Here is a 26709-nt window from a genome sequence, read left to right as displayed (position 1 = left end):
TTTGATACAGACTCATAGTGATATTGCTAGATCGAAGGATATGCATGGTTTTATAGCCCTTTAGGTATACTTCAGATTGTTCTAAAGAATGGTTGATTAGTTCACAGCTTCACCAACAATACATTAATGGCTCATTTTCCCTACATCCTCAACACTTGTCATTTTTCTTTCTGTCCTATTAACTAAACTAATACGTAGTGCCTCCAATCAATAATAAGTTAGAATAATTTTTCATGTGGCTATAGATAGTTTTGATTACTTCATCTGAAAACTTCATGTCTTGATCATTTATCAATTAGGGAATGCCAGTTATTTTTTATAAATTTGCCTCAGTTCTCTATATAGTTGAGAAATGAGGCCTTTATTAAGAAATTTGCTTCAAAATTTTTTTCACAGTTATCATTGCTTGTTATATTTCCCTGCCTCCTATCCCTGACCTCATTTATCTTATTCTGTCTCTCACTTGTCTCTCCTAAAATGTTTTGTTCTGACTACCCCTCTTCCAATTTTCTCTCTTCCATTCTACCCATCCTTGTCTTATCCTTTTTCAATGCCTATTTTTATGTAGAGTAAGATGGATTTCTATAACCAATTGAGTGTTTTCTGTTATTCTCTTTTTGAGCCAAAGGTTCATATACTTCCTCACTTTGAGAATTTTCCCCTCTACTGTGAAAATTTTTTCTTTCCTCTTTTATAGCAGATAATTTATCCCATTATATCTTTCCTTTTCTCCCAGTGCATTCCTCTTCCTAACCCTTTAATTTTTATTTGATTTTAGATGTAATCCCTTCATATTCAACTGACATCTGTGCCTCCTGTCTATATATGCTGCTTCTAAGTTCCTTAATAATGAGAAAATTTTATTGTCTTCCCATGTAGGAATGTAAATTGTTTAACTTTATTAAGTCCCTCATGATTTCATTTCCGTTTACAGTCAAATTTTCTATTCAGGGTCTGGTCTTTTTCATCAAGAATGCTTGAAGATCCTCTATTTCACTGAAATTCAATTTTTCCCTGAAAGATTTTCACTTAATTTTGCTGATAGGTCATTCTTTTTTGTTAATCCTACTTCCTTTGCCCTTCAGAATGTCATATTACAAAGCTTCCAGCCCTTTAATGTAGAAGCTCTAAATCTTGTGTTATCCTGATATGCTGAATGCTACTTGCATTGTTTCTTTCTTAATATTTACAATATTTCTTCTTGATCTAGGAGCTTTGAAATTTGGCTATAATATTTCTGGGAGTTTTCATTTTGGAATGTCTTTCTTGTAGTGATTAGTGAATGCTTGATTTTTGTTTTATATTTTGGTTTGAGAATTTCATGGAAGTTTTCCTTGATAATTCCTTTGAAAGATGGTGTCTAGGCTCTTTTAAAAAGATTATGGCTTTCAGGTAGTATAATAATTTTAAAATTTCTCTTGGGGAAAGGACCCATGTGCAAAAACGTTTGTGACAGCCCTTTTCATAGTAGCAAGAAAGTGGAAACTGAGGGATGCCCATCAGTTGGAAGATGGCTGAATAAGTCATGATATATGAATGCTATGGAATATTATTGTTCTATAAGAAACAATCAGCAGGATGATTTTGAGAGGTCTGAGAGACTTTATCATGAATCTGGGTAAAGTGAAATGAGCAGAATCAGGAGATCATTGTACACACCAACAACAATATTATACGATGATTAATTCTGATGAATGTGACTCTTTCCAACAATAAGATGATTGAGGGCAGTTTCAATGATCTCAGATGAAGAGAGTCCATCTATACTCAGAGAGGACTCAGGAACTGAGTGTGGATCATAATATAACTTTCTTCTCTTTTGTTGTTGTTCATTTGCATTTTGTTTTCTTACTCATTTTTTTCTTTTTGATCTGATTTGTAGCAAAATAATTGTACAAATATGTTTATATGTTGGATAGATATATTTTAACTTGTATAATATATTTAATTACTTGCCATCTAGGGAGGGGGTTGAGGAAGGAGGGACAAATTTGAACACAAGGCTATGCAAGGATCAATGTTGAAAATTATCCGTGCCTATGTTTTGAAAATGAAAAAACTTTAATAATTAAAAGTCCCTCTCTCCTGATTTATTTTCCAGGTCATTTGTTTTTCCAGTGAGATACTTCATATTTTCTTCTATTTTCATTTGTTTGCTTTTGTTTTATTGTTTATTGATTTTTCATTAAGTCATTAGCTTCGATTCTAATTTTAAGGAATTCTTTTTCTTTCACTGAGTCTTTGTACCTCCCTTCATTTTGGCCAATTTTACTTTTTTCAAGGAATTTATTTTTCTTCAGTAAATTTTTGTGCCTCTTTTTCCATTTGACCAGTTTTGCTTTCAAGGATTCTTTTTCCTCATTAGCTTTTGTACCTCTTTTATCATTTGAACTAATCTTCTTTTAAGGTGTTATTTTCTTCAGCATTTTTTTGTGTCTCCTTTTCCAAGCTGTTGATTATTTTTATGATCTTATTGTATCACTTTCATTTTTTTTCTAATTTTCTTCTACTTCTTACTTGATTTTCAAAATTTTTTAGACTCTTCCATGGCCATAGAATGAGATCAATTCATATTTTTCTTGGGGTTTTTAAATGTAGGAGCTTTGACTTTTGTTATTATCTTCCAAGTGTGTGTGCAAATCTGCCTTGTCACCATAGTAACTTTCTATTGTCAGAATCTTTTTCTGTTGTTTTCTCATTTTCCCAACATATCACTTGATTTTTTAATATTTTATTAAAGTAGGGCTTTGCTTCCAGGGGTGAATGGTATACTGTCCCAAGCTTCAAGAGGTTTTGTAGCTATTTTCAAAGATACTCTAGGGACCTGTGAGTTTTCAATTCTTCCAAGTTAATATGCTAGTTCTAAAGAAAGAGAGTTAGAAGGAACATTATTGTGCATCCATTCCAATCTGCCTTGACAAAGATATCCTCTACAATACTGATTTAAACATTTGTTGGTTTTCAGTTGTTCAATCAAGTTTAACTCTTCATAGACTTTACTGTCCAGGGATTTTCTTAGCAAAAATATTGGTGTTATTTGCCATTTTTCTAGTGGATTAAGGTGAATCAGAGATTAGTGATTTATCCAAGAGCGTGCAACTTTTTTTTTTTTTTAATTTTAATAGCCTTTTATTTACAGGTTATATGTATGGGTAACTTTACAGCATTGACATTTGCCAAACCTCTTGTTCCAATTTTTCCCCTCCTTCCCCCCACTGTCTCCCCCAGATGGCAGGATGACCAATAGATGTTAAATATATTAAAATATAAATTAGATAACAATAAGTATAATGACCAAACTGTTATTTGGCTGTACAAAAGAATCAGACTCTGAAATATTGTACAATTAGCCTGTGAAGGAAATCGAAAATGCAGGTGGGCAAAAATATAGGGAATGGGAATTCAATGTAATGGTTTTTTAGTCATCTCCCAGAGTTCTTTTCTGGGCATAGCTGATTCAGTTCATTACTGCTCCATTGAACTGATTTGGTTGATCTCCTTGCTGAGGATGGCCAGGCATCAGAATTGGTCATCATATAGTGTTGTTATTGAAGTATATAATGATCTCCTGGCCTCTGCTCTGTTTCACTCAGCATCAGTTCATGTAAGTCTCTCCAGGCCTTTCTGACATCATCCTGTTGGTCATTTCTACTAAACAATAATATTCCATAATATTCATATACCTACAATTTATTCAGCCATTCTCCAACTGATGGGCATCCACTCAGTTTCCAGTTTCTGGCCACTACAAAGAGGGCTGCCACAAACATTCGCAAGGTCATAAATTAATACATGTCTGAGGCCAGTTTTGAACTCAGGTCTTCCTGACTCCAGGTCCAGAACTGTGCCCCATCGCTGTCTCAGATAGAAATGGGAACCACAAAACTTGACTTAGAAAACTAAAAATTGAACATTATCTCTGTTTGTTGTATTTTTTATTTATCTTGTTAAACATTATCCAATTGCTCTTTAATCTAGTTTACAAACCACCTAGTTGATACCTCTGTTGTGCAATGACTGCCAGTGCAATAGTCAGAGGCTGGGTGCTGATTAATTCCAACTCGGGAGTTCATAGTTACCCATCCTCTGTTTAACAATCCTCTTCAATGGAAAATAGAGGAACATTAAAAAATTGGATCATACCTATACTTTACTAGGGAACATTCCTATTTAAAATCCAGTCTGTCTTACACTCTGATTTCATACTAATTGCATTTTAGATTAACTGAAAACTGCTCACCATCATCCATTGTGGTCCTGTCCTTTTAGTCTTTATGTTTTTCCTCATATTAACTCCTATGCCTGGAATGGATTCTTCTTATTCCTTTCTATGCCTGTTAAAAGTCCCATATGAGTTTTCCTCTTCTTCTTTACATTTCTTCTGGCATATTTCCTGCCTGATCTCCTTTCACTCTTGCAGTCTACCTGATGATACTGTTATTTGTGTATTTTCATCTGCATGAATATGTTTAGTGGTCTCTTAATAAATGTTGAATTTATAATATTTTGAAAATGCCTACCAAGGCATTTTTTTGATGAAGTTTTCTAAGATCATTTTCTCCTTTCCCAACTGCAAGTAGTATTTTTCTCCTGAAGTTTTTGTAGCGTTGTGTTTGTTAGGATTTCATATTTACACTTAACTCCAGTTTCAATTCTATTTCATTTAATTTATCAAACATTGATTAGGCATTAACTATTTGTTATAAAGTTAAATGTGAGACAGAGTTTTTTTTGAGTTTCTGGTAGAAAGAGGGATAAATGACCCAAATAATTGCAGTGCAAAGGAGGTTGAGATTAGTACAAAGAAGAATTTGAGACAAACGTAGAAATCTGAAGAGTTATTGGAGAAAATGGGGAATATTAGGAAAGACTCATGAGGAGGTAGTATTTAAATTATACATTTGTAGTAAAAGAGGGGAATCAACAAATGAATATTAAAGTGGGCAGTTATTTCTGGGAAAGGTAGTATTAGCAAAGGCTGGGAGAATATGGAAGTCTGCATGAAGGGAGAGTATAATCTACTATTTAATTGCAATATGAAATATACACAGAAGAGTTAGAATTTAACTCAAACTCTTAGGGTTTAACCCTCTATTGGAGGCTTTGAATGTTTGAGTTACAAGTTTTTTGTTTGATCCAATCAAGTTGGGGAATTATTGCAAATCTGAGTAAACGATGACACTGTCATAACAGTACATTAGGAGGATCCTGTTGCAGAATATAGGCATAAGTCAGGAGAACAAATTAAATTGCGAAGACTTGTACAATTATTACAATATTCCAAGTAAGAAGAGACGAGGGTCTGCATTGTGGTGCTGGCAGCAGCAAGTGGTACATGGGACTGATATTGCAGGGGCCAAAATTAGGGATCATGATTGATGGAGTAAGAAGTATTGCCAGAGGGTTTGGTCTGTGTGACCTGGGGGTGGGGACACTGTTAAAAGAAATACAGCATTTAGGATTCTGGAGAACCATTTGCCCTCTGGGGCCAAACAGAACAAATATGACTAATATTTCTTCACCTTTGTGACTTGTATTTGTGACAGATATTTAGTAAGCATCTACAACATGCAGAATACTGTGTTGACTGCTAATGGTTATTAAAAGGCTGCCTTCATAGAAGTTTTGTTGAAGGGAATGTTTGTTTTTGTTAAAGTATCTAATAAACTTCATTTTTGATACTACAAAAATATCAACCTAACAATATTAACTGATTTTTTTTGCAGAATAATTTCCAAAATGACACCAAATTCTAAAAGAAATGATTACAATCAAAGCTCTCAGAATGCTCTGTTGCCAGATCTCCCTAAAGGCCCATTATGTATTTATAGAGAAAAATCATCCTTCAGTTGGAAGGAACTGTTGCTATTCTTAGAAGGAGAAGACATGATCATTTTTAAGGTGAGATGTTTATTTGATATTATGTAAAATATATCAAGCACTTTATGGACTTGTCACACTGGGATTTATGCATTTAAGGAGTTGTTAGACTTTTTAGAGAAAGTGGACTTACTATCTTACATGTATTTAATGCTTTTTTTTTCCTTTATAAAAACTTTGAGGAATGAGTCATGCAAATGTCACCCCCATTTTACAGAAGAGGCAACTGATTAAGAAACTTGCTTAAGGGTACCTAAGGAATCAAGTGATAGCACTAAGTTTCAAACTCAGTTCTTTGACATTAAATCTAATGTTGTTTCATCTATTCAAAGATAATGTGTACTCTTTACAGTTTGACATACTTCACTTAAATCTCCTTTCAATTCACTATAATTTTAAATGATGAGGTTTAAGTATGTCTTATATACTAACTTAGGCAGGCTATTTAGAATAACAGAACAGAATTAACGACATTTAGAGATCATCTGTGATGACATTTCAAATTAATTTTACCTAGTGTTGAATGAAAGACTATATTTTTAATAACTAGAGACTTGATTTTGATGTCATTAAAAACCAGAACAGAGTTTCCGTTTACCAGCATGACAATCCTATTGAATGAAAGTAAGACATGTCCTCAACATGAGAGGATGTCACTCTGTGCTAATAGGCACATCTGGGTTATTGTGGAAGTTCTTGGCCTTGAATTTTTGCAAAAGCATTGACCAACCTAGAAAAAAGCAGAAGGGACAACCAACATAGGGTCAAGATTTTGAAATAGGAAAATTAAGTGAAAGAACAAATTATTTAGCCTAAAGTTGAGAAGACATAGAGAGGATAAGATATAGCTGGCTTCCATTATTTAAAGAACTGCCACCTGGAAGGTCTGGACATGTGTCTCCCTGGCCCCAGAGAACAACTGGAAGCAAAGAGTAAGATCTGTGAAGAAGGAAATTTCAATGTATTTCAAGAAAGATGGTATAGAAATTATGGATCAAAAAGTAGAATAAGTTTCCTTGGGAAGTAGCCCTCTACTACTAGAGGTTGCCCTCTAAAATTAATTTCTGATCATATGAGTGGACAAGATTATCTTTGACATCTCTTATAACTCAGATACTTTGGTTTTTTATAATGACTTGGAGCCCTTCTATCAGAAAGTTCCTGTGATCCTGTTTTTACTATGTATTTAGTGATCTGACACATTCCTTATTCAGGTTTGGCAGAACTGCAGGGTCCAAAAACAGCTTTGATTTTCCCCACTGTAAACCACCAGATCAAAGCTAGAGTGCTAGCACGTCTCCTACTATACCTGGGTTTTCAGAAACCCCAGACCTAAACAAATATGAAAATCAGTAGTCTATGAAAATTGGTTCCTTTGTCTGTGATTTTTTGTCTTTAGTACTCTGCTGTTTTTTTTTTTTTCCTATTCGAGAAAAGAATCTTCTCAGCCTTTGAAAATGATCCTCTTTTTGCTCATCACCCTGGAGAAGAATTGCCTATTGAGAAGTATCGTGAACTAAACTTTCTGCGCTGCAAAAGACTTTTTGAATATGACTTTCTTAATGTACGAGAGATGATAAAGAATCCACTGAAAATTTTTATGCTGATTAACTGCCTAGGAATGTATGATTGGTCCTTATCTATCAAATACTTTTTAAACATATATGTAAGTATACTTAATTTTTTTCCAAAGGGGAGAATTTTCCATTTCAAAGAATTGTGAAGACCACTGAAATAAAATGTCTAAAAGAATTTTAAAAACATTTTAACATTTAAGCCTTTTTCTTAAATAAAAGAAACCTCTCTAAATTAAAGATATACTTGGATTTTTATGATCATTACTTGAAGCTTCTTATGAGAATATGTTATGAGGTACATTTAGTTCAAGGGAAACTTTAAAAAAATAGGAAATTGTAAATAGTTGGGAGGATAAAATGTGGTGAAGTATTGAATAGAGGCTTATTATGAAATTTTGTATTTTTCAGAATTTTTTGGAAATAGCTAAAGATTAGTCAATTAGTATGAACTTATTTTTAGAGCATTATATGCTATATCCTGCATAAATGCATTATTAAATTTGTATGTACAGCTGCATCAATTAGTTACAAGTAGGTGTGATGATGGTGAATATATAGTGATAATAGGTCTTCATGGCACTTTTTAGTGAAAGGGCTTTCTGACCTTTGTTGGGGCAGTTCTTGAATGCACTTAAACTTTTCCAGCTGTATAGAACTTGTCAGACTTGTCTTCCATGAATAGCTTTGAGAACCCAGAGTAACTAAGGAGTCACTAGATTAGAACTTTAACAGAAGAATAATAATCACATTCATGTTTCAGTTTAGAATGTTTAAGGTTATAGTGCTTTCTCACAAAATTCCATTAAAGGCAGATAGGAGAGCTATTTTGACCTCTATTTTACAGATAAGGAAAATTAAATTGAAATTTAAGGAACTTGTCTCTGTCACTTAGCTAGTACACTAGAGATTCTAACCTGTGTTTTCTGATATATCCAGCATTCTTTTCATCCTATCTCTATAAAGCCATGGTCCTAAAAAGGACATTAGATTTTCCTCTTGGCCTCTTATATTCTTAAATTTTCACAAATGGAAAAATGAAGATCTACATCTGTCTTCTCTCTTCATGATGGCATGAAAGATCTTAGATAAACAGATGCAAGTCTTCTCATTTTGAATAACACATTCCATCTTTAAGTTTTTTATTGATTTTGTCTCCCTACCCACTTATATCCTTTTCAGGTTTTAAAAATTCAATTTGGATTCTTTCTTACAAATCAACTATCTTTGGGTCAAAATAACTTTTTATTTCTAATATGTCCTCAGTATTATAGTTCTTAAGATAAAAATCTATAATGGATAGGATCATACAATTTTAGAGGTAGAAAAATACAGGTCTTATTATCTGATCCAATCTTCTCATTTTACATACAGGAAGCTAAGTCCCAGAGAACAGAAAAGACTTGGCTACAGAAGTCTATTCATAAGATGGTCTATGATAAGCTGGATACAGTTCAACAATACATAGTTAATTGTCAGTATTATATTTTCAGGTTTTTGCTTCTACAATTCAGAGTTTCTGGGTCCCAAAGACATATGCATTTTATTCAGAAAACCTTAAACATGGAGGTAAGTTTAAACAGTGACATGTAAATTCATTATTCATTTTCTTTTTTTTTTTTTTGTTTGTTTCACTGAAAATTCTAAAGAGGAAGAAAAAATAGATGAATCTTTAGGAAGGATGATATCCATGTTATATGCAGTGAATGGTTAGCTCTTTCTGCCATTTCAATTTTCTTATTTTAGTCTCAGTTACTTTACTTTGCTTAAAAGGTAAAATTCCAGTATTCTCTGACAAGCAAGTACTAGTTACTACTCTGGGATGTTATCATAACACACAGTGAAGTAATCCTAAAATTTTCTCCTTCTTCTGTTGGACTCAGAAACAATTATGATATATCCATAGTGTGAATCTCTTCCTCCAATAGCAGATTCTAACCTATGGTCTTCCTGGTTCAAGTATGTCTTCTAGCCACTGTGCAACATTTTGTTTGTTCAGAACACCTCTTTTAGATTGTCAATTTATTCCAGAGAGATTGGATATCAGTGATTCATTAGCAGTCCTCAGGCTGACCAATAAAGTACATGTAGACAATGTTCCTTAGAATACAATTTCATTCTAGGAAAGAATTTAGATGAATTAAAGTTAGTTGTGCTGGTATGGTTTTTTGATACTATATGATAGATGTTTTCTTAAAGAAAGAGAAATGATGGATTTTCTTCATACCTGACAAGCCACATCTAATCAATTCCTACTGTGTCCTTCAAGACCCATTCAAATGTCATCTTTCTCTAATTATTCTAACCCCAAAAGCTGCAAGAATTTTTTTTCTTCCTCTGACTGAAGAGGAGTACTTTATATTTTTATGCCATTTTAACACTTATATATATTTTATGCAGTTATTTGTGTCCATGCTTTCTTCTGCTATTAGATCATAACCTCAAGGAAGCTAAAATCCCCATCTCTTATTTATATCCCTCAGCATGGGGCAAGACTTGAAAATAAAGGACCAAATATCTTTTTGTTCTATTGAATTGAGATGAGAAGGACATATGGTCATTCTTCATTGACTTTGTGCTTGAATATTTAGATTTTTGGATGTTTTGCTCTGACTGAAGTGAGTCATGGGAGCAATACCAAGGCTATTCGGACAACGGCCCAATATGATCCCACCACTCAGGTTAGTTGTCTTTAATCATAGATCTTTAGGTTCATGATATAAAAATTTCTGGTGTTATTAATTTAAAGCTTTCAAGGTCAAAATTATGTTAATTTTCATTAATAAATGTACTTGCAAATGTTTTTGTGCAATATGAAGAGATATAACATGTTTGCTCGGAAGTACATATATTTTTGAGGGAATTTGTAGTTGGGTCATATATGTGTGGGGAGAACAAAAAGAAAGTGTGTTGACCTCTAACCCAATTATCTTTTGAAGTATCCAATACCAGTATCAAAGAGTTTAGTGCAGAAGATAGAAATAAAGTATACTACTCATTGGATCATGAGGGGCCCTCCGTCCTAGAAGTGGACAACTCCAGAAACCTATGCCTCTTAATTTCCCTTGACTTTGCTTTGAGTAGACTCTGTGCGGAGGCAGTATCTATGCAGCAAGGCTGCTTTTCAGGTAGTCCCCATGATCTCTCTGTGCCCAGGACACTCCAAAGAGCTTGACAGATTCTTTTGGTCAGTGATTGGCCCAAGATGACCTTGTGTATTTGTGCTGTGATGGCAGGTCTCTCTCTTTTTTCTACTGGTCATTAAAGGTGGCTCAGAATTTTGAATTTTACATGGAAGTCTGCTAACTTGGTACCGCTGACTGGAGGCTCTGATATCCCAGGGCCAGTCTGGTCATTAATCTCCCTAAATGATGAGTCCACCAGAGGAGACGACACTAGAACACACAGATCAGAGATTCTTCTTGTCCCCCACCAGTGCCATGTAATTAGCTGGTCCAAGGCTAAAGATGCAGATATCTGAGTGTTTTTCACACAGTCACTGTTCCCCAAGTCACTCAATTTGGATACTTGATGACAACTTCCTACAAATACTCACTTGCAGTCACCATCTTCCGAGGAAGTTCTCCCAAATGCTGACATAGACAATCTGTAAAGAGAGAGCCAGTAATGGACAAGACTTGTCTCTAGGAGTTTTACATGCAGTCCTGTGCCCACTAAGCTGATGCTACAGACAGAGCTTCTCCCTTGCTCAAATGGCTCCGAGCTGCAGCAGCACATTCCCACCACTAAAATCAGATCCTGACCCGAGTCAGGGTCTGACAGGGCCACCGTGTCAGAACCACGGAACCCCCACAGAACAGGGGGTTGCCAGTGTGTGCTTTTGCACATAACTCACTTCTCCTAAGAGCCTAATTTAGGGCAATACTGGTACGAGGTGACCATCCTCAGCTTTGAATCCATCTCCATAATGTGACCCTTTCTCTGAAATAGGAACTTTTGTTTAGTATTGAGAAAAATCAGTCACCAACCTTTGATTATTTTTATCATTAATTAATGTTCTGAGGTAGCAGTGTACAATGATAGTCAGATATATTATCATTGAGCTTCTGATAACCAATTCTTGACTGTTGCTTCCTCTGTATGTGTGTGTGTGTGTGTGTGTGTGTGTGTGTTTGTGTGTGTGTGTGTGTGTCTGTCTGTCTGTCTGTGAACGTAAGGAAACCCCTCAGGAAGAGTAATCACTTTCCTGATTCTGACCCTGGGATTTTAGGAAGCTGACAGCAGGTTGCTGAATTGCATTCCCCCTGTATTTCCATTGATAGATTTAAAGCCGTCATCGTAGGTTTACCTACTCATGTCTTCAGGTGGCTTTTCTTCTGAGTTCATACAATCTAGTATACACTAATATCCAACATTGAATTTTTACAAAAACTAGTTGTCTCTAATCTATGTCTGTAAAACTTTGAGCTGTCACAAGGGATTTCTTGAGCTATTTTATCATTTGTATTTCTAAATTATGCTTAATATTAAAGGATAAGATTGTACCACTGACAAAGATATTTCAGATAAAATCAGTCAGAATGCTGCTTCTGGGCAATGTGACATCACCAGACACATTTGCAGAAATTGTATGTTAGCAAGAAGTCCAAATAGAATTATTGCCTATAGCATTATTTCTGCTATAGAAATAGCAGCAGGTTAACATTCAAGATTATACTGATAAAAAGATCTTTCAATATGTAGTTTACAGGAATTCATTTTTCTTTAAGCATGGAAACTGCCAGTGGTATTTTTAGTGGATATGTTCTCTCAATCCACATAGATCCAAGCTTCTCTATGCCTTAGTAAATGGTCTTTGTGAATTGCTTATATCGAAAAAAAAATTCATGCTTAATGCCAAATTTATCTGGGCTAGTGCTTAGGTAACAGAGTAGAGCATGTGACTGGGTCTGTATTTGAAGCCTCTTGTGAACCTATACAAGGTCCAAGTCCATTGTCATAACCTTCATGAACCCAAGGTCTTTTCCACAACAAGACTTTTTCAAGGCCAGGGCTATATTATTGATAAGATTAATGGCCCCAAATGTTTGCTTTTATACAGATTATCATAAACATATTGTCATTTAAAATTTTGCAAAAAATATTGACTTTTATTATTATAGTATTATACATAGTATATATAGCATATATATTATTTATTATTATACTATTATTACTATTATTAGTCCATTCATCTAATTCTGTATTTCACAAAACATTGTGAAATAGTACATTAAAACCCCCTGACAATATATGCTTAGTTTCCTTATTTCCTTTTTATACTGCTAGGAGTTCATCATCAATTCTCCTGATTTTGAAGCTTCTAAATTTTCCATTGGTAATATGGCAAAGAATGCCACTCATGCAGTAGTATATGCCCAGTTATATACCCCAGGAGGCCAGTGCCATGGATTACATTCTTTTGTTGTACAGGTAAAAAGTATTGTTTACATTTTTCTGATTTTATTTTTTTCAATGAACAAAAATCTTTCTCTCCCTCCTATCTTTCCTTCTCCGCTATTTTAGGGGGAAAACAAACAAAGAAAGAAAGCAAAAAAAGTCACCCTTGTGACTTGCAAAGGTTAAGAGAACTACATAGAATTATATAACTGGTAAGTACAAATTCAAGAGAAATTAATTACCCTCAATGGCCATATCCAAAAATAATTCAGTATGCTCCCTGAGTTTTTGTCAAGAAGTGGGCAGCAGGCTTCACCATCAGTTCTTTGGAATCACAGTTAATCATTCTCTCAATTAGAGCCCTTAATTCTTTTTTAAGTTGTAATTCTTTTGAAGTTGTATAAATTCTGCTTGTTTCATTTTGTATTAGTTCATACAGTCTTTCTAGATTTCTCTGAACTGCCCCATTCCATTACTTTCCATTTTGTTCATATGCAATAATTTGTTCAGCCATTTCTAATTTGACATGTGCTCCTTAGGTTCTTTGACACCACAGAAAGAATTATTATAAATATTTTTATATAAATGGTTCTATTCCTCTTTCTTGCTCTCTTTGTGATATAGATCTAGTAATAGTATCACTAATCTAAGTGTATATATATAGTTTAGTGACTTTTAAGAAAACAAATTCATTACTTATTTATTTTTAATATTCATTTAAACATTTTTGAGTTCCAAATTCTTTCCCCTAGTCCCATATTGTTAAAAAAAAAGCAAAAAGAATAAAGTGAAAAATTATATTTCAACTTGCATTTAGACATCATCAGTTCTCTCTCTGGAGGTGAGGTAGATAATATTGTTCATTATACATCCTTTGGAATTGTATTAGATCATCACTATATTGTTCAGAGCATTTAAGTATTTCACAGCTGATAGTCTTTACAATATTGCTGTTACTTGTGCACAATGTTTTCCAAGTTCATATATGTTTTCCCAGGTTTTTCAGAAAATCAACGAGCTTATCATTTCTTATATATAACAGTATTGCATCACTAGCTTAATAATTTTTGGGGTATAATTATAAATTGTTTAGACCAATTTATAGATCCTGTTTTCCCACAAATCCTCCAGCATTTTTCATTTTCCTTCTTTTGTCCTTTCTGTCAGTTTGATGACTATGAATTAGAACCTCAGAGTTGTTTTAATTCACGTTTTTCTAATTATTTATGACGTCACATTTTTTTTTTGGTGACGTTTGAGAACTTGGATTTTGTTTCCCTAAAGACTTCTTGTTCATATCCTTTTACCTTTAATTTTTTAGGCACTTCTCTAATTTTAGAAAACCATAGACTTTCAGAGCTGGAAGGTATTCTAATTCCTAAGATTATATCTCATTTACATAGTGTTGGGGTTTCAGAATATATTCACATCCATTTGATTTTAACTTTGAGGTAGGTATGAAAAGTATATACTCCCCATTTTACATTACATTTACAGTAATGAAATTTAGGCTCAGAAAGTCTCAAGATTACATAATTGGTGAGTAGCAGTTTTATAATTTGAACTTTTTTCAACAAGTATGTATTACCTATTATGAACTCAAGGCGTCCATCATCTTATGATCCTAGTGTCTCTCCTTTCAACATTCCAGTTTATCAATATCCTTCTGAACCTGTGGTACCCAGAACTGAACATAGTATTTCAAATGAGCTCTGATAAAGACAGAATATGGTGATACTGTTCCTTCTTTCTTCCTTTAAGCTAGGCCTTTCAATTCAGTCCAAGATCTAATTAGCATTTTTGGCTGCCAAATTACCCTGCTGATTCATATTGAGCTTGCAGTTCACTAAATCTCTCCACATCTTTTTCAGAATAACTCTTACTAACTATGCCTCTCCCATTTTTTTGTCCCCAATTTCAAGACTTGACATTTTCCTATTTATTTCATCATATTAGATTAAAGCCATTGCTCAAGCCCACACAAAGGCTTTTGGAGCCTCAGTCTTAAACTATTGCATCAGCTCTGTATCATCTGAAAGTCTGAGCATGCCATCTATAATCATTATTAAGTCAGTAATAGAACTGTTAAACAGCATGCATTCACTCACAGTTATTTGGGGTACTTCCCTAGAGACCTGCCATATTGACATTCCACCATTAGCATTTAACTACTCCTTGAGCCGGCCATTCAACTAATTCTGTATCCATTAGGTTGTATTATCATTTTATCCATACATCTTCATATTCTCCATAAGAATGGTATGAAATACTTTATTAAAAGCTTTGGTAAATTTAGATAAACTACAATCACAGAATTCCCCTTCTCTATTAGCATTCCATTCCTTACAATTCTAGTCAAAAAAGGAAGTAAAATTCATCTGACATAACCTGATTTTGATGAAAATCCATGTTGGTTTTTGCCATTCACCACTTCTTTATCTAAGTGTTTGCTAGTCATCTCTTTAATACTCCATTCTAGACATGTAGAAAAGGGATTCCAGGATAAGAAAAAGTGCAAAGTTAGACTTAAGGGTTGAAACTGAAGGGAAGAAAGGAGAAACCTAAGGAGGACTAGGGGACCAGAACAAGGAGAGGTGAGAGGATGGATAGACAGGCAAAGAAGGGTGTGATGAGAAGTACATGGAAGGCTAGGAAGTTATGATTAGAGAAATGAATCTTAGAATTCTGAATCATGCAGGTAGTTAAGTTATTGTTACATCTAAGACATGACTGTGGCTGAAGCGGAATGAGAGTATCAATAGGTCATGAAAGTTGAAAAGGTTAATGCCCTGTGGGGTAAGGATAGTTTGGGGGAATCAGAATTTATATTGAATTATGACAGCAGGGGCTGTGGTATGGAGACCAACCTGATGGCCTATAAATAACTACCTGAGACATTAAAGGAGGGGAGCTTACTAGTGATGATGGAAAATAAATAGTCTTTCAATGGATTCCATCTGCTTAAGGATGTTTAGGGCTGAAGGAATACTGGTGGGAAAGGGGAGATCAATAGAGCATATTAAAAACAGGAGAATATAAAATTTCAGATTATTTGGTCTAGCCTCTTCAATTTGCAATAACTTTGCATTGAACTGATGTTTTTCTTCTCATTGTTGCTTTTCAAGTACCCATGATTTTTTTCCTGAGTTATTTTCATGGTAGAAATAAATCACCATTGGATTTTCTAGTTGTTAATTTGCCTCTTTACTACAGGTGTGTTTTTCCTAACCTGAGCTCCAGATATCATTTCTTCTCTTCAATTATGTTTGAAGAGGCCAGTCATATCAATATTTTTACAGAGAATATTAAATTCTAGTTAGATCTAAAGCCTTTATAGCCAGAATTTTAAATTCACTATAGGTTAAGTTTAAATAATTTAAATCAATTACATTTTAATATTAATTTTTAAAAAGTTAAAAATAATTTGCAGAGAGAACTGAATCTTTACACCCACTTTTAAATGTGTTTATATTTATCTTTTAGGCTTATTGAAAGTCTATTTATCAAGAACTGTTTATACAATATTTGCAGAAAGAAACTTAGGATTTAAATATATAATTCAAAATCCTTTTCCCCCCATATAAAAATAATAACCATATTTCAGATCATGGAAAAGCTTTTTCTTTACCTACTAAATCATCAATCAACAAGTACCTATTGATTGCTATCTGCTAGTTATATACATTTACGTTAGATATACACATATATATCTTCATATATATATATATATATATATATATATATATATGGAGAGAGAGAGAGAGAGAGAGAGAGAGACACTTTATATTTTTGCTTGATTATAACATTGCATTTTTCTCATTGCTTTTTATGGGCATAAATAGATACGAGATCCAAAGACACTTCTTCCGATGCCAGGAATCATGGTCGGTGACATTGGAAAGAAACTCGGACAGAATGGTTTGGACAATGGGTAAGTGAATATATCCTGCTGGAGAAGTACGGTTTGGTCCAGTTTGGAATCATTTGGTTAAAATTACTCACAAATTAGATTCATACTAAAAACCTAAGGTTCCCTCTCTACCCGCAAACAAAATGAAAGAAAACAAAACTGAGACCCAGAGAGGAGAGGTCACTTGGTCAAAGTCCCACTGAGACTTGTTGGCAGAGGGAGGACTGGAACTCAATTCTGGTGGTTCCTGATTTCATCAGTGTGCACAGAGTGCTGGGCCTGGTTCAAATCCCAGTTTGAAACCTTGGATAAAGCTTTCCTCTTGTGTAATGTGGACATAGCCGTCATGTAGGTAAAGCTGACAATGGTCTTTCAAGGCCGTGTGGAACTCGTGATATGGGGGCTGAGCTTAGAAGGAATCTCACGATTCCAGGACATTTGAGGTGAGCAGGGATTGTGTTCTAAGTGCAGGAGACAGTTCATGCACAGAATTTAGAGACTTGAGATAGAATTTTGAAGTGGGGCCCCCGCTAAGAGTCAGTCTCTACATTACACATAGCATGAGTAGTGCAGATAAAGGGGGAGGTTTGACTAGCAGAATAAGCACAGTTTGTCACATCAAGGATATGTCGAGTCCACAAGCATTTTGTTAAGTGTCTCCTGTACCCCAGGCACTAGGCCAACCTCTAGAGCTTCAAAGAGAGACAAAAATAGTCCTTAAAATCAAGGAGCTCACAGTCTAATGGGGAAGATAACATTCAAATAACTATGTGTAGAAAAGATGTATATGGGGCAGCTAGGTGGTGCAGTGGTTAGAGCCACCGGCCCGGAGCCAGGAGGACCTGAGTTCAAATGTAGCCTCTGACACTTGAACCTTATTAGCTGTGTGAGCCTGGGCAAGTCACTTAACCCCAATTGCCTTGCCAAAAAAAAAAAAAAAAAAAAAAAAAAAAAAAAAAAAGGAAAAAAAAGATATATTCAAAGGATTAATTGGATGTAGTCTCAGAGGGAGATACTTGCATAAGGTAGGATTTTGGCTGAGACTTAAAGGAAGCCAGGAGGCAGAAATAAGGAATGAGAGCATTTCAAAATTAGAGGTCAGCCAGTGACCAGACAGATAGTCAGGAATTTTTAGTGCCTTGTACAAGAAATAACAGCCAGGATGCCCTTGTCACTGACTTGTAGACTACATGGAAGAGAGCAAGGTCTGAGAAGACTTGGACAGGTAAAAAAGGGCCAAGTGATGAAGCCTTGAAAAACCAAATGAAAGATTTTATATTTGACCCTGAAAGCAAAAGGGAGCTATTGGAGTTTGTGGAATGGGGCTAGGGAAGAGGTGAGTAGTCAGAGTTGTATTTGAGGAAGGTTCACTTGACCCCTGCCTAAAGGAGAAATGGAGAGACTTGAAGCAGGGAGGCCAGCCAGAAGTATGTGCCTCTCTTTGAGTTCTCCCTTTATACACAGTCTGCTAAAACCCAGGAAATACTTCTCCATTACCTTCTGGGTCATCTAGGCAACGGACATTCTTCATTTATTTATTTTTTCCTGTGTAAGTTGGTGGGAAATATATAAAAAAAGAAGACATTTGAGTCAGTCCATTGAGGAGTAACAAATAAATTGTCTTGAACTTCCCTGGTGTCCTGATGATGTCCAGAGAAAGTGAGATAGGCCCACAGCTTATTGGGCAGACCCTCTGGGGTAAGGAGAACACCCTCACTGATAGGATCACGTCCATTTGAGTCTTCATATGCTACCTGTTCACTAGAATCAATATGTAACAATCCAGGTTCACAAGTCAGAAAAATTAGGGGGTAAGTCAATGCTTGGGGTATTGGCACATTGATGGCACAACAGGGTCCCCTGAGCAGCAGCTTCCTCCGTGAAGTCTGATGGAGGTTACCATAATTTATGTGCCACATTCAGTAATCTCCCTCTTTTATGAAGGACTGAAGGGCCTCATCGTGGTATGTCAGTGATCGTGGGGGATCTGGAAGGCCATATTTGAGGACACAGAAAGGTTCCAAGCTTGATGACAGGCAGACCCACACATCTCAGCGCAGAGAAGGCCCTCCACAGCCTGAAGGCTAGCGACTAGCTAAGGAGCAGTTTCAGGCTCAGTAACTTCAAAAGACAATCTGCTTGAATAGAGAGGGATTAAGATCTGCACTGAGGGAAGGAATCTCCGGGAGCATCTTCGTGAGTAGCCATTGTGCAAAGTGATTGTTTCTCTCCTTTGCTTGTCAGCCAAAGCTGCTACCTGGGCTTGGACAGGGGCCAAGGGGTGACTCCTTTCTTCAGCACTCACAAGGCCCTAGGTTCTACAGCTGTTATTGAGCCTGTAAACAGAGACAAGAAAGGCTTGATGCTGAGGCACAAAATACTGGTTCTTTTCTTTTTCTTTTCTTTTCATCACTTAACAAACATTTTATTTTCTTTCTCACTGCCTCTGGGGGAAATAAAAAGAAGAAAAATAAAACTCTTATAAACAAATATGTGTAAGTGAGCAAAACAAATTCCCAGGCTGGCCATGTCTAGAAGTGTATGTTCACTGAATGTACCTTTTGTCTGTCAGGAGGTAGGCAGCATATTTCATCATTGGATGATAGTGATTGGTCACTACACTAAGCAACCGTTCTTAAATCTTTCAACTGGTTTTCAGATACAATTATATTGTTACTGTACACATTGTTCTCTTTGTTCTGCTCACATTACTTCATAAAATACTTTTTCCAAATTAGGTTTAAGGTTCTCTGACATTAATATTGTGCAAATGCTATTTTTCTATATTTAAATTTTGTTTATTGTTTTTATATGGCCTTCCAGCTTTTCATTATTTCAAGGTTGTAGATTCCAAGTAGTTGTGCGACCCCAGGAACTCACGTAACTTTTCTGAGCCTCTTTTTTCTACTGTAAAAAAAGGATTATGATATACATATATCCCTTCCAGGGTTGTTGTAAGAATCAAAGAAGGTGGCATATATGAAGCACTTTGTAAACCTAAACGCTATATATGTTAGCTATCATCATTATTGCTATCATCACCATTCAGAAGTTGGCCCCTTCATCTGAAGTAAACCACTCCAGGGGTCTTCGATTTCATTGTACTCCCACTCCAAACAGAACACAGCCCTTTTTACTGCTTAGCAAACATTCTTTTTGAGTTGCTGTGATGAAAAAAAATGTCATGGATAATCTTTCCTTCTGGTAATGAACCTGTCTGAATTAAGCTAATTTGGCTTATAGGTAATAGACATAGTTGTTGGGCCTGACCTAGACCTTTCCAGTTGGATCAGATCTGCCAAAGATAATGCTCTGCTGTAATAGATTAAAAAAAAAAAAGAGCCTTTCTGCTCCATGAAAAACTGGGAGGAATCTGTAGCAAAAGATAAGAAATTAAGAAAATTTAATGGGTTCTTATTTCTGTAATCAGTTTTAGAACACAGATTTTAGTCAGAAAGAATCTAGTCCAACCCCCTCACTTTACAGAGGAGCAAGCTGAAGAGGTTGAGAGTGACTTCTTTTGGATAGCTAGATATTGGCAGAGCCAAGACTGTAAATCATATTTCTTGACTTTTAAACTGGTGCTTTTTCTATCATACTATATACTGCCTCCGTTTGCTTTCTTATTTAAGAAATCACCATTGTGCATTCTTCATTAAAAACATTCAGCTTGGTTCTACCATTGTTCCCTTAAACTGTCTTGCCTGGTGACTGTTTTCTGTGGTTATAATCCACAAAACCTCTAAATAAGATTACATAAAGTCAGTTGCCTTTCCATTTATTCAAGTAACAACAAATAACATTCATTCAATTAATAAAATTCATTTACATAAGAGCAGTTAACTATATTGCTGTAGAGCATTCAGGTTTACCACGCTTTTTTCCTCCCAATAACCTAGAGAGGTAGGCAGTAGGTAGTACAAGTCCCCATTTTACAAATGTGGTTCAGAGAGATTATATGACTTATCCATGGTCACCTGGCTAGTTAAGTGACAGTAAGAACTCAAAGCTAGACCTTCTGGTTCCAAAGTCAGGGCTCTTTTCTCTATTGTTATTAGTCATTGAAATAAATTATTCAAGATACTGGGAGAAATATGAAGTTAAATGAGATATAAGCCCTCCTCGCCAGAAGATCCTTTTCAAGGTATCTTTTTGGGCAGATTTCTTGTTGTCTATTGACAATGCATTAGAGGAAGTTTGCTGTTTTTCTTCTTGAAATAAGGAACAAGGTGAAATTAATGTATGTGTTGAAATAAAGAATCACCAATTCTTTCAGTGTCATCATCCTTGTGGCTTCTCATAATCAGACTTCTGTCTTTATTTCCCTTTGAGGCCTTTTTTCAATAGTACAAAGTTCTCTTTCCCTGCTTCTCCCTCCACTCTTCCTAAATGACTTGTCTGGAACAATGCCAAGGTTCTTTTCCCTCCTGTTTCTTCCCAATGTAGAAGAGTGGGGTGGAAAGAACCTTGGACTTATAATTGGATTATCATTCTTTGTTTACTATTGACTATGGAAATTCTGGCAAGTCATGTTTTTTCTCTGAACTTTGATTTCCTCATCTACTAAATTAGAGAACTGGAAATCATGACATCTGCGACCCCAACAGTTACCAAAAAAAAAATGTGCCATTCTCTTCCTCTCTTTTGCACAGGGGATCCAAAGGAGGGTAGGACTTGTCTCACACTCTGTTGCTTTATCTCTAAAATGGACCTCTAAGGATTGTTGTGAAGAAAGCACTTAGTAAGGATATTTAGATCTTAGTTCTGAATTTAAATTTAGACCTAAAATAGTCCTTAAAGATATACAGTACAACCTTCTCAGTTTTATAGATGAGGAAACTTAAGCTTAGGAAAGTGGATTAACTTCCCTATGATCACACAAATAATCAGTAGCAAAGTCCTTTGATAAAAAATCTGGTGTTTGTTCCATGGTGCCATGTACTTACTCTTTGTCTTTCCTTTTATTCACTACCCTCAGCCTCTGTTTTTTCATCTGAAAAACAATGGGCCTAGATCAAGTATCTCTAATGTTGCTGGGAGTTTAAATGCCAAGCTAAGCTATGTGGATTTATAAAACATGGGAGTGGGCAGCGACTGAGTTTTTTGAAAAGAGTGCCATAATTAAGAAATCTAGGAGCTATTTCTAGGAATTTTTCTGAGTACTAATTCTGACCATGGCCTGTTCTATCACCACTTCAAAACCATTGTAAAACACACACCAAATAAAGCAAAATAAAAATAAAAAAACAAAAAACTCTTAAAGGTGATCTCATGGTGGAGACAAAAGGCCACACTCCCAGCTGTCCATTCCCTCTCCAGGTCTCAGGACTCTCCTAGTTCTAAATTTAAATTAAAAACTCAAAATCTAAATATTGCTTTTAGCTTTGCAAAATACTTTCTTCACAGTGACCCTGGGAAATCCATTTTAGAGATAAAGAAACTGGCTGTGAGACAAGAGGGCTGATGGCTCCATTTGGCTCATCTTGGGTCCCCAAGACTCACTCCTAGTAGGAACTTCACTTTAAGGGTTATGAGAATTTTACCAGTGAATAGTACTACCACTGTTGCCATCATTACCACCACTGCCATTGCTGCTGCTGCTAATAATAATCATCATTTATTAATCTATACTAGTGATTACTAATAATCATTTTTATAGTTCTTTAAGGTTTACTTCATCTGAATAATTTCATTTGATCATTGCAGTTTTTTTTAATCACCATATTAGAAATGGGAAAACTGAAGCTGAAGGAAAGAAAGTGTCTTTACCAAGTATCTCAGGCAGTATATGAACAGAGGTCTCATTGATTACAAGTCCCAAACTCTGTTCCCTGTGCTGTCTAGCTGCCTCTATAGTCAAAAGAAGTTGGGAAGTCACAGTGACTGGGTCAGACTTATACCATCTGTACCCAATAGTCATCCCTTGGCAACAATTAAACCAGAGCACGCCTTCTTTCTTTCTTTCCTTCTTTTTTTTTTTTTAATAACTACAACTTTTTATTGACAGAACCCATGCTAGGGTAATTTTTTTTTACAACATTATCCCTTGCACTCACTTCTGTTCTGATTTTTCCCCTCCCTCCCTCCACCCCCTCCCTCAGATGGCAAGCAGTCCTATACATGTTAAATATGCCACAGTATATCCTAGATACAATATATGTGTGCCGAACCGAACAGTTCTCTTGTTGCATAGGAAGAATTGGATTCAGAAGGTAAAAATAACCAGGGAAGCAAAACAAAAATGCAAACAGTTTACATTCATTTCTCAGTGTTCTTTCTTTGGGTGTAGCTACTTCTGTCCATCATTGATCAATTGAAACTGAGTTAGATTTTTTGTCGAAGAAATCCACTTCCATCAGAATATATCCTCATACAGTATCGTTGTTGAAGTATATAATGATCTCCTTGTTCTGCTCATTTCACTTAGCATCAGTTCATGTAAGTCTCTTCAAGCCTCTCTGTATTCATCCTGCTGGTCATTTCTTACAGAACAATAATATTCCATAACATTCATATACCACAATTTATTCAGCCATTCTCCAATTGATGGGCATCCATTCATTTTCCAGTTTCTAGCCACTATAAACAGGGCTGCCACAAACATTTGGGCACATATCCCTTTCCCTTCTTTAGTATCTTTTTGGGTAGTAACCCAGTAGTAACACTGCTGGATCAAAGGGTGTGCACAGTTTGGTAACTTTTTGAGCATAATTCCAGATTGTTCTCCAGAATGGTTGGATTCATTCACAACTCCACCAACAATATATCAGTGTCCCAGTTTTCCCGCATCCCCTGCAACATTCATCATTATTTTTTCCTGTCATCTTAGCCAATCTGACAGGTGTGTAGTGGTATCTCAGAGTTGTCTTAATTTGCATTTCTCTGATCAATAATGATGTGGAACCCTCTTTCATATAAATGGAAATAGTTTCAATTAAATCATCTGAAAATTGTCTGTTCATGTCCTTTGACCATTTATCAATTGGAGAATGGCTTGATTTCTTATAAATTTGAGTCATTTCTCTATATATTTTGGAAATGAGGCCTTTATCAGAACCTTTAACTGGGAATATGTTTTCCCAGTTTGCTGCTTCCCTTCTAATCTTGTTTGCATTAGTTTTGTTTGTACAAAGGCTTTTTAATTTGATGTAATCAAAATTTTCTATTTTGTGATCAATAATGGTCTCTAGTTCATCTTTGGTCACAAATTTCTTCCTTCTTCCTTCTTAATTTATTTATAATCTCGTTCTTTATGCCTAAATCATGGACCCATTTTGACCTTATCTTGGTATACGGTGTTAAGTGTGGGTCTATGTGCACTATGCTCAGAGAGAAAAACAGCCACACAGTAAGTATAGGAAAATTGTGAAGAATAGTGTGAGTTAAGAGAATCCCGGGAGAAAATTCCAAAAGAAAATTAATTCTAAAATAATTACAAAGAGAGTCCTATAGAAAAGAATCAATTGACTACAAAGCTTGAAGAAAGAGATAAGTAATAAAATTTGAGCTTTTGATGAAAAACTATACTTCTTGTCATTGTGAGAGGCTGAGCCTGAAGGAAGGCGTGACCACCTATGTTCTAAAACAAAATAAAGCTGGAGATGTAAAGAGCAGAACTCTGGAGAAGTAAACTTGAAAGAAGGTGTTAACTCAGTAGAATTGATAAGACAATGGTTATCTAGTTTAGCTTGGTGATTAATAGTTGTCCAGTTCAGTATGATTGATTTATTCTTATAACAAGGTGTTAACTCAGTTGAATTATGATAATGATTCTCTAGTTTACATGTACTTAGTATTTAATATATTCTACAAGATTGACACCTATGATGATGTATACTTCTAATAGAGTATATAAGAGCCAACAAGTACTGGGAGAGAGACATTCCATCTCCTCCAATCATGGTGGCTCTCCTGTCCTTCATTTCTCCACTGAGACCAAGGCCTATCTGAAGGCCTAATGTTACATATTGGGAGTTAAGGCCAACTTAGCTTCTGAACTTAGGCTGATCAAAATGTGGTTAAGTTCATGGGAGTAGAAGGTCACCAGGCAGGAAAAATGCAGCAAGTTAAGAGCTTTTATGCGCAATATTGAACTTTGTAGGTAGAAAGAGAAGGAGGCTAAGAGTAAGGAATTAAGGAAGAAGCAAAAGTCGAAAGGATCATAGATAATTTAGAACAAAAGTTGGGAAATTTTAGCAAGATATAATATACCCTAAAAAAAGGAATGGAGGAAGTAGATTAAATAAAGCAAAATCAAAAAGCAGCAAAACTGAAAGAATATATGATATGTAAGATTATGGAGATAAAATTTAAGAATTGTCAGAATTTTTAAAAAGCTAAGGGGGAAATCTAATGTCTATATTTCATTAAGGAGAATAGAAGGCTTGGATAGAATATATTTCTTTATATCCCTAGTTCCTAGTACCTCCCATATACAAATACTTCTTAGTTGATTGAAAGGGAAAAGCAAAACAACAAAACCAAACTACAAAGGTAAACCAGTTTGGGCAATTTTAACGTAGTACATGATGATCAAGGACAGAAATTGTCCCTTGAGAATCCCAGCTTCTCTAAGGATCAACAAGGAAACAAAAAGAGACAAGTTCATATGTTGCATGTTCAGAATTAGAGTTCTTAGGGGAGAAGGAGGGAGGATCTTAATAGTTCTTATAATTGTTGTGCTGCAGCAAAAGAGAATCAAAATGGAAGATAGGGAAAAGAAAATGTTAGTATCAAGGAAATCTCATTTTTATTTGAACTAGGCAAGGGAAAGTGGAGGAGGGAAATTTTAATGGTAGAAATATAATAAATAGAAACCATAAAAAGGGTGTTGAGAAGGAAGGAGGAGTGATAAGTGATAGTCACAGGAAGAGCTGAAAGGGAACTCAAAGATCGTGGGTCCATCTTTCTTTGTTTTACAGATTAGGAAGTGAAGGCTGACAATGGTGAAGTGATTTGTCCAATTTCTCCCAAGAAAGTAAGTGACCAGACGAGGATTCAGACTCATATCCTCTGATTATAAATCCAGTCCACATTCCCTGATGCAATGATTGGAAGGAAGTCATTGTTTAAACAGTGTGAGCTGGAAATCCCTGAGCCCTGTAGTGAGAGACAGTCCAGACTGCACCTGGCATCTAGACCACCCTCCCCTCTTCTTTCACAGATGAAGAAACAAAGTCCCAGAGAAGAGACATAAATAATCATAATTTACACTCACGTAGCACTTAAAGAAGCTTACAGAACACTCTGCATACCACAAAGTCAGTGGTGCAAGTATTTTTAATTCCCATTCCAATTAAGGCAACGGCATCCTAGGGGTAAAAATCCCTTGACTCTGGCTGCCAACCTGATAAACATCAAAGAACAGAGTCTCTAAGGCTGGCTGTCTTTCTACCATGATACTTGGTTTGTGGTCATTTGTTTCTTTTCCAAAAAGCTGAAAACTGAGAAAAATTCCAGGTAATTAAGGTTCCCACTGAAGCTTTCCTATATCATGATATTTTACACTCACCAGCACATCTTCAGAGAACTTTACTCACTGGGGACTAAAAACACCTACCGAGTACAGAATAAACTTCCATAGGTTTGACTAACATAAGTGATTCCTTATCCTCAAATGCAGAAAGGGAGAAATATTAATGAATTAATACATGTTCTTTAGAGATAATAGTGCCCTCCAGTAGTATCATCAGAAATGGGCCTGTGAACAGACATCGGGCTTGATATTCTCTAAGATCATTTTGCGTCCAGCAGAGGGTGCAATTGCTTTGATTATGTGAGACTTCAAAGCTTGAAGTGAATTTTGATAGGTGATTTTCCTTTTATTCTGCCTTGTTTGCCCACCTAATTCAAAGGCAAAATTTTGTGGCACATCACATTTGTGATTTTAATAGTTGAGTGATTTTTTTCAGTTCAAAAACAGTTTGGTTTTAATAAGAAGGAACT

General features: G+C 35.5%; 1 protein-coding gene across 1 annotated transcript in view; it reads left to right on the top strand.

Annotated features, from left to right (window-relative positions):
• Nucleotides 1–5710: 5710 nt before the first annotated feature.
• The window catches only part of LOC100926515 (peroxisomal acyl-coenzyme A oxidase 3-like), an 85980-nt gene continuing 64981 nt past the window's right edge, over nt 5711–26709 (top strand). Inside the window, 7 exon segments of the mRNA XM_031942373.1 lie at nt 5711–5901; nt 7313–7546; nt 8948–8971; nt 8973–9023; nt 10046–10135; nt 12744–12887; nt 16697–16785. Of these exon segments, the coding sequence (XP_031798233.1) occupies nt 5740–5901; nt 7313–7546; nt 8948–8971; nt 8973–9023; nt 10046–10135; nt 12744–12887; nt 16697–16785 (794 nt within the window). The 5' untranslated portion in view covers nt 5711–5739.

The sequence above is a fragment of the Sarcophilus harrisii genome, chromosome 6, assembly GCF_902635505.1.
Source record: "Sarcophilus harrisii chromosome 6, mSarHar1.11, whole genome shotgun sequence".
Taxonomy (NCBI): Eukaryota; Metazoa; Chordata; class Mammalia; order Dasyuromorphia; family Dasyuridae; genus Sarcophilus; species Sarcophilus harrisii.
This window is presented reverse-complemented; position numbering and strand designations above follow the sequence as displayed.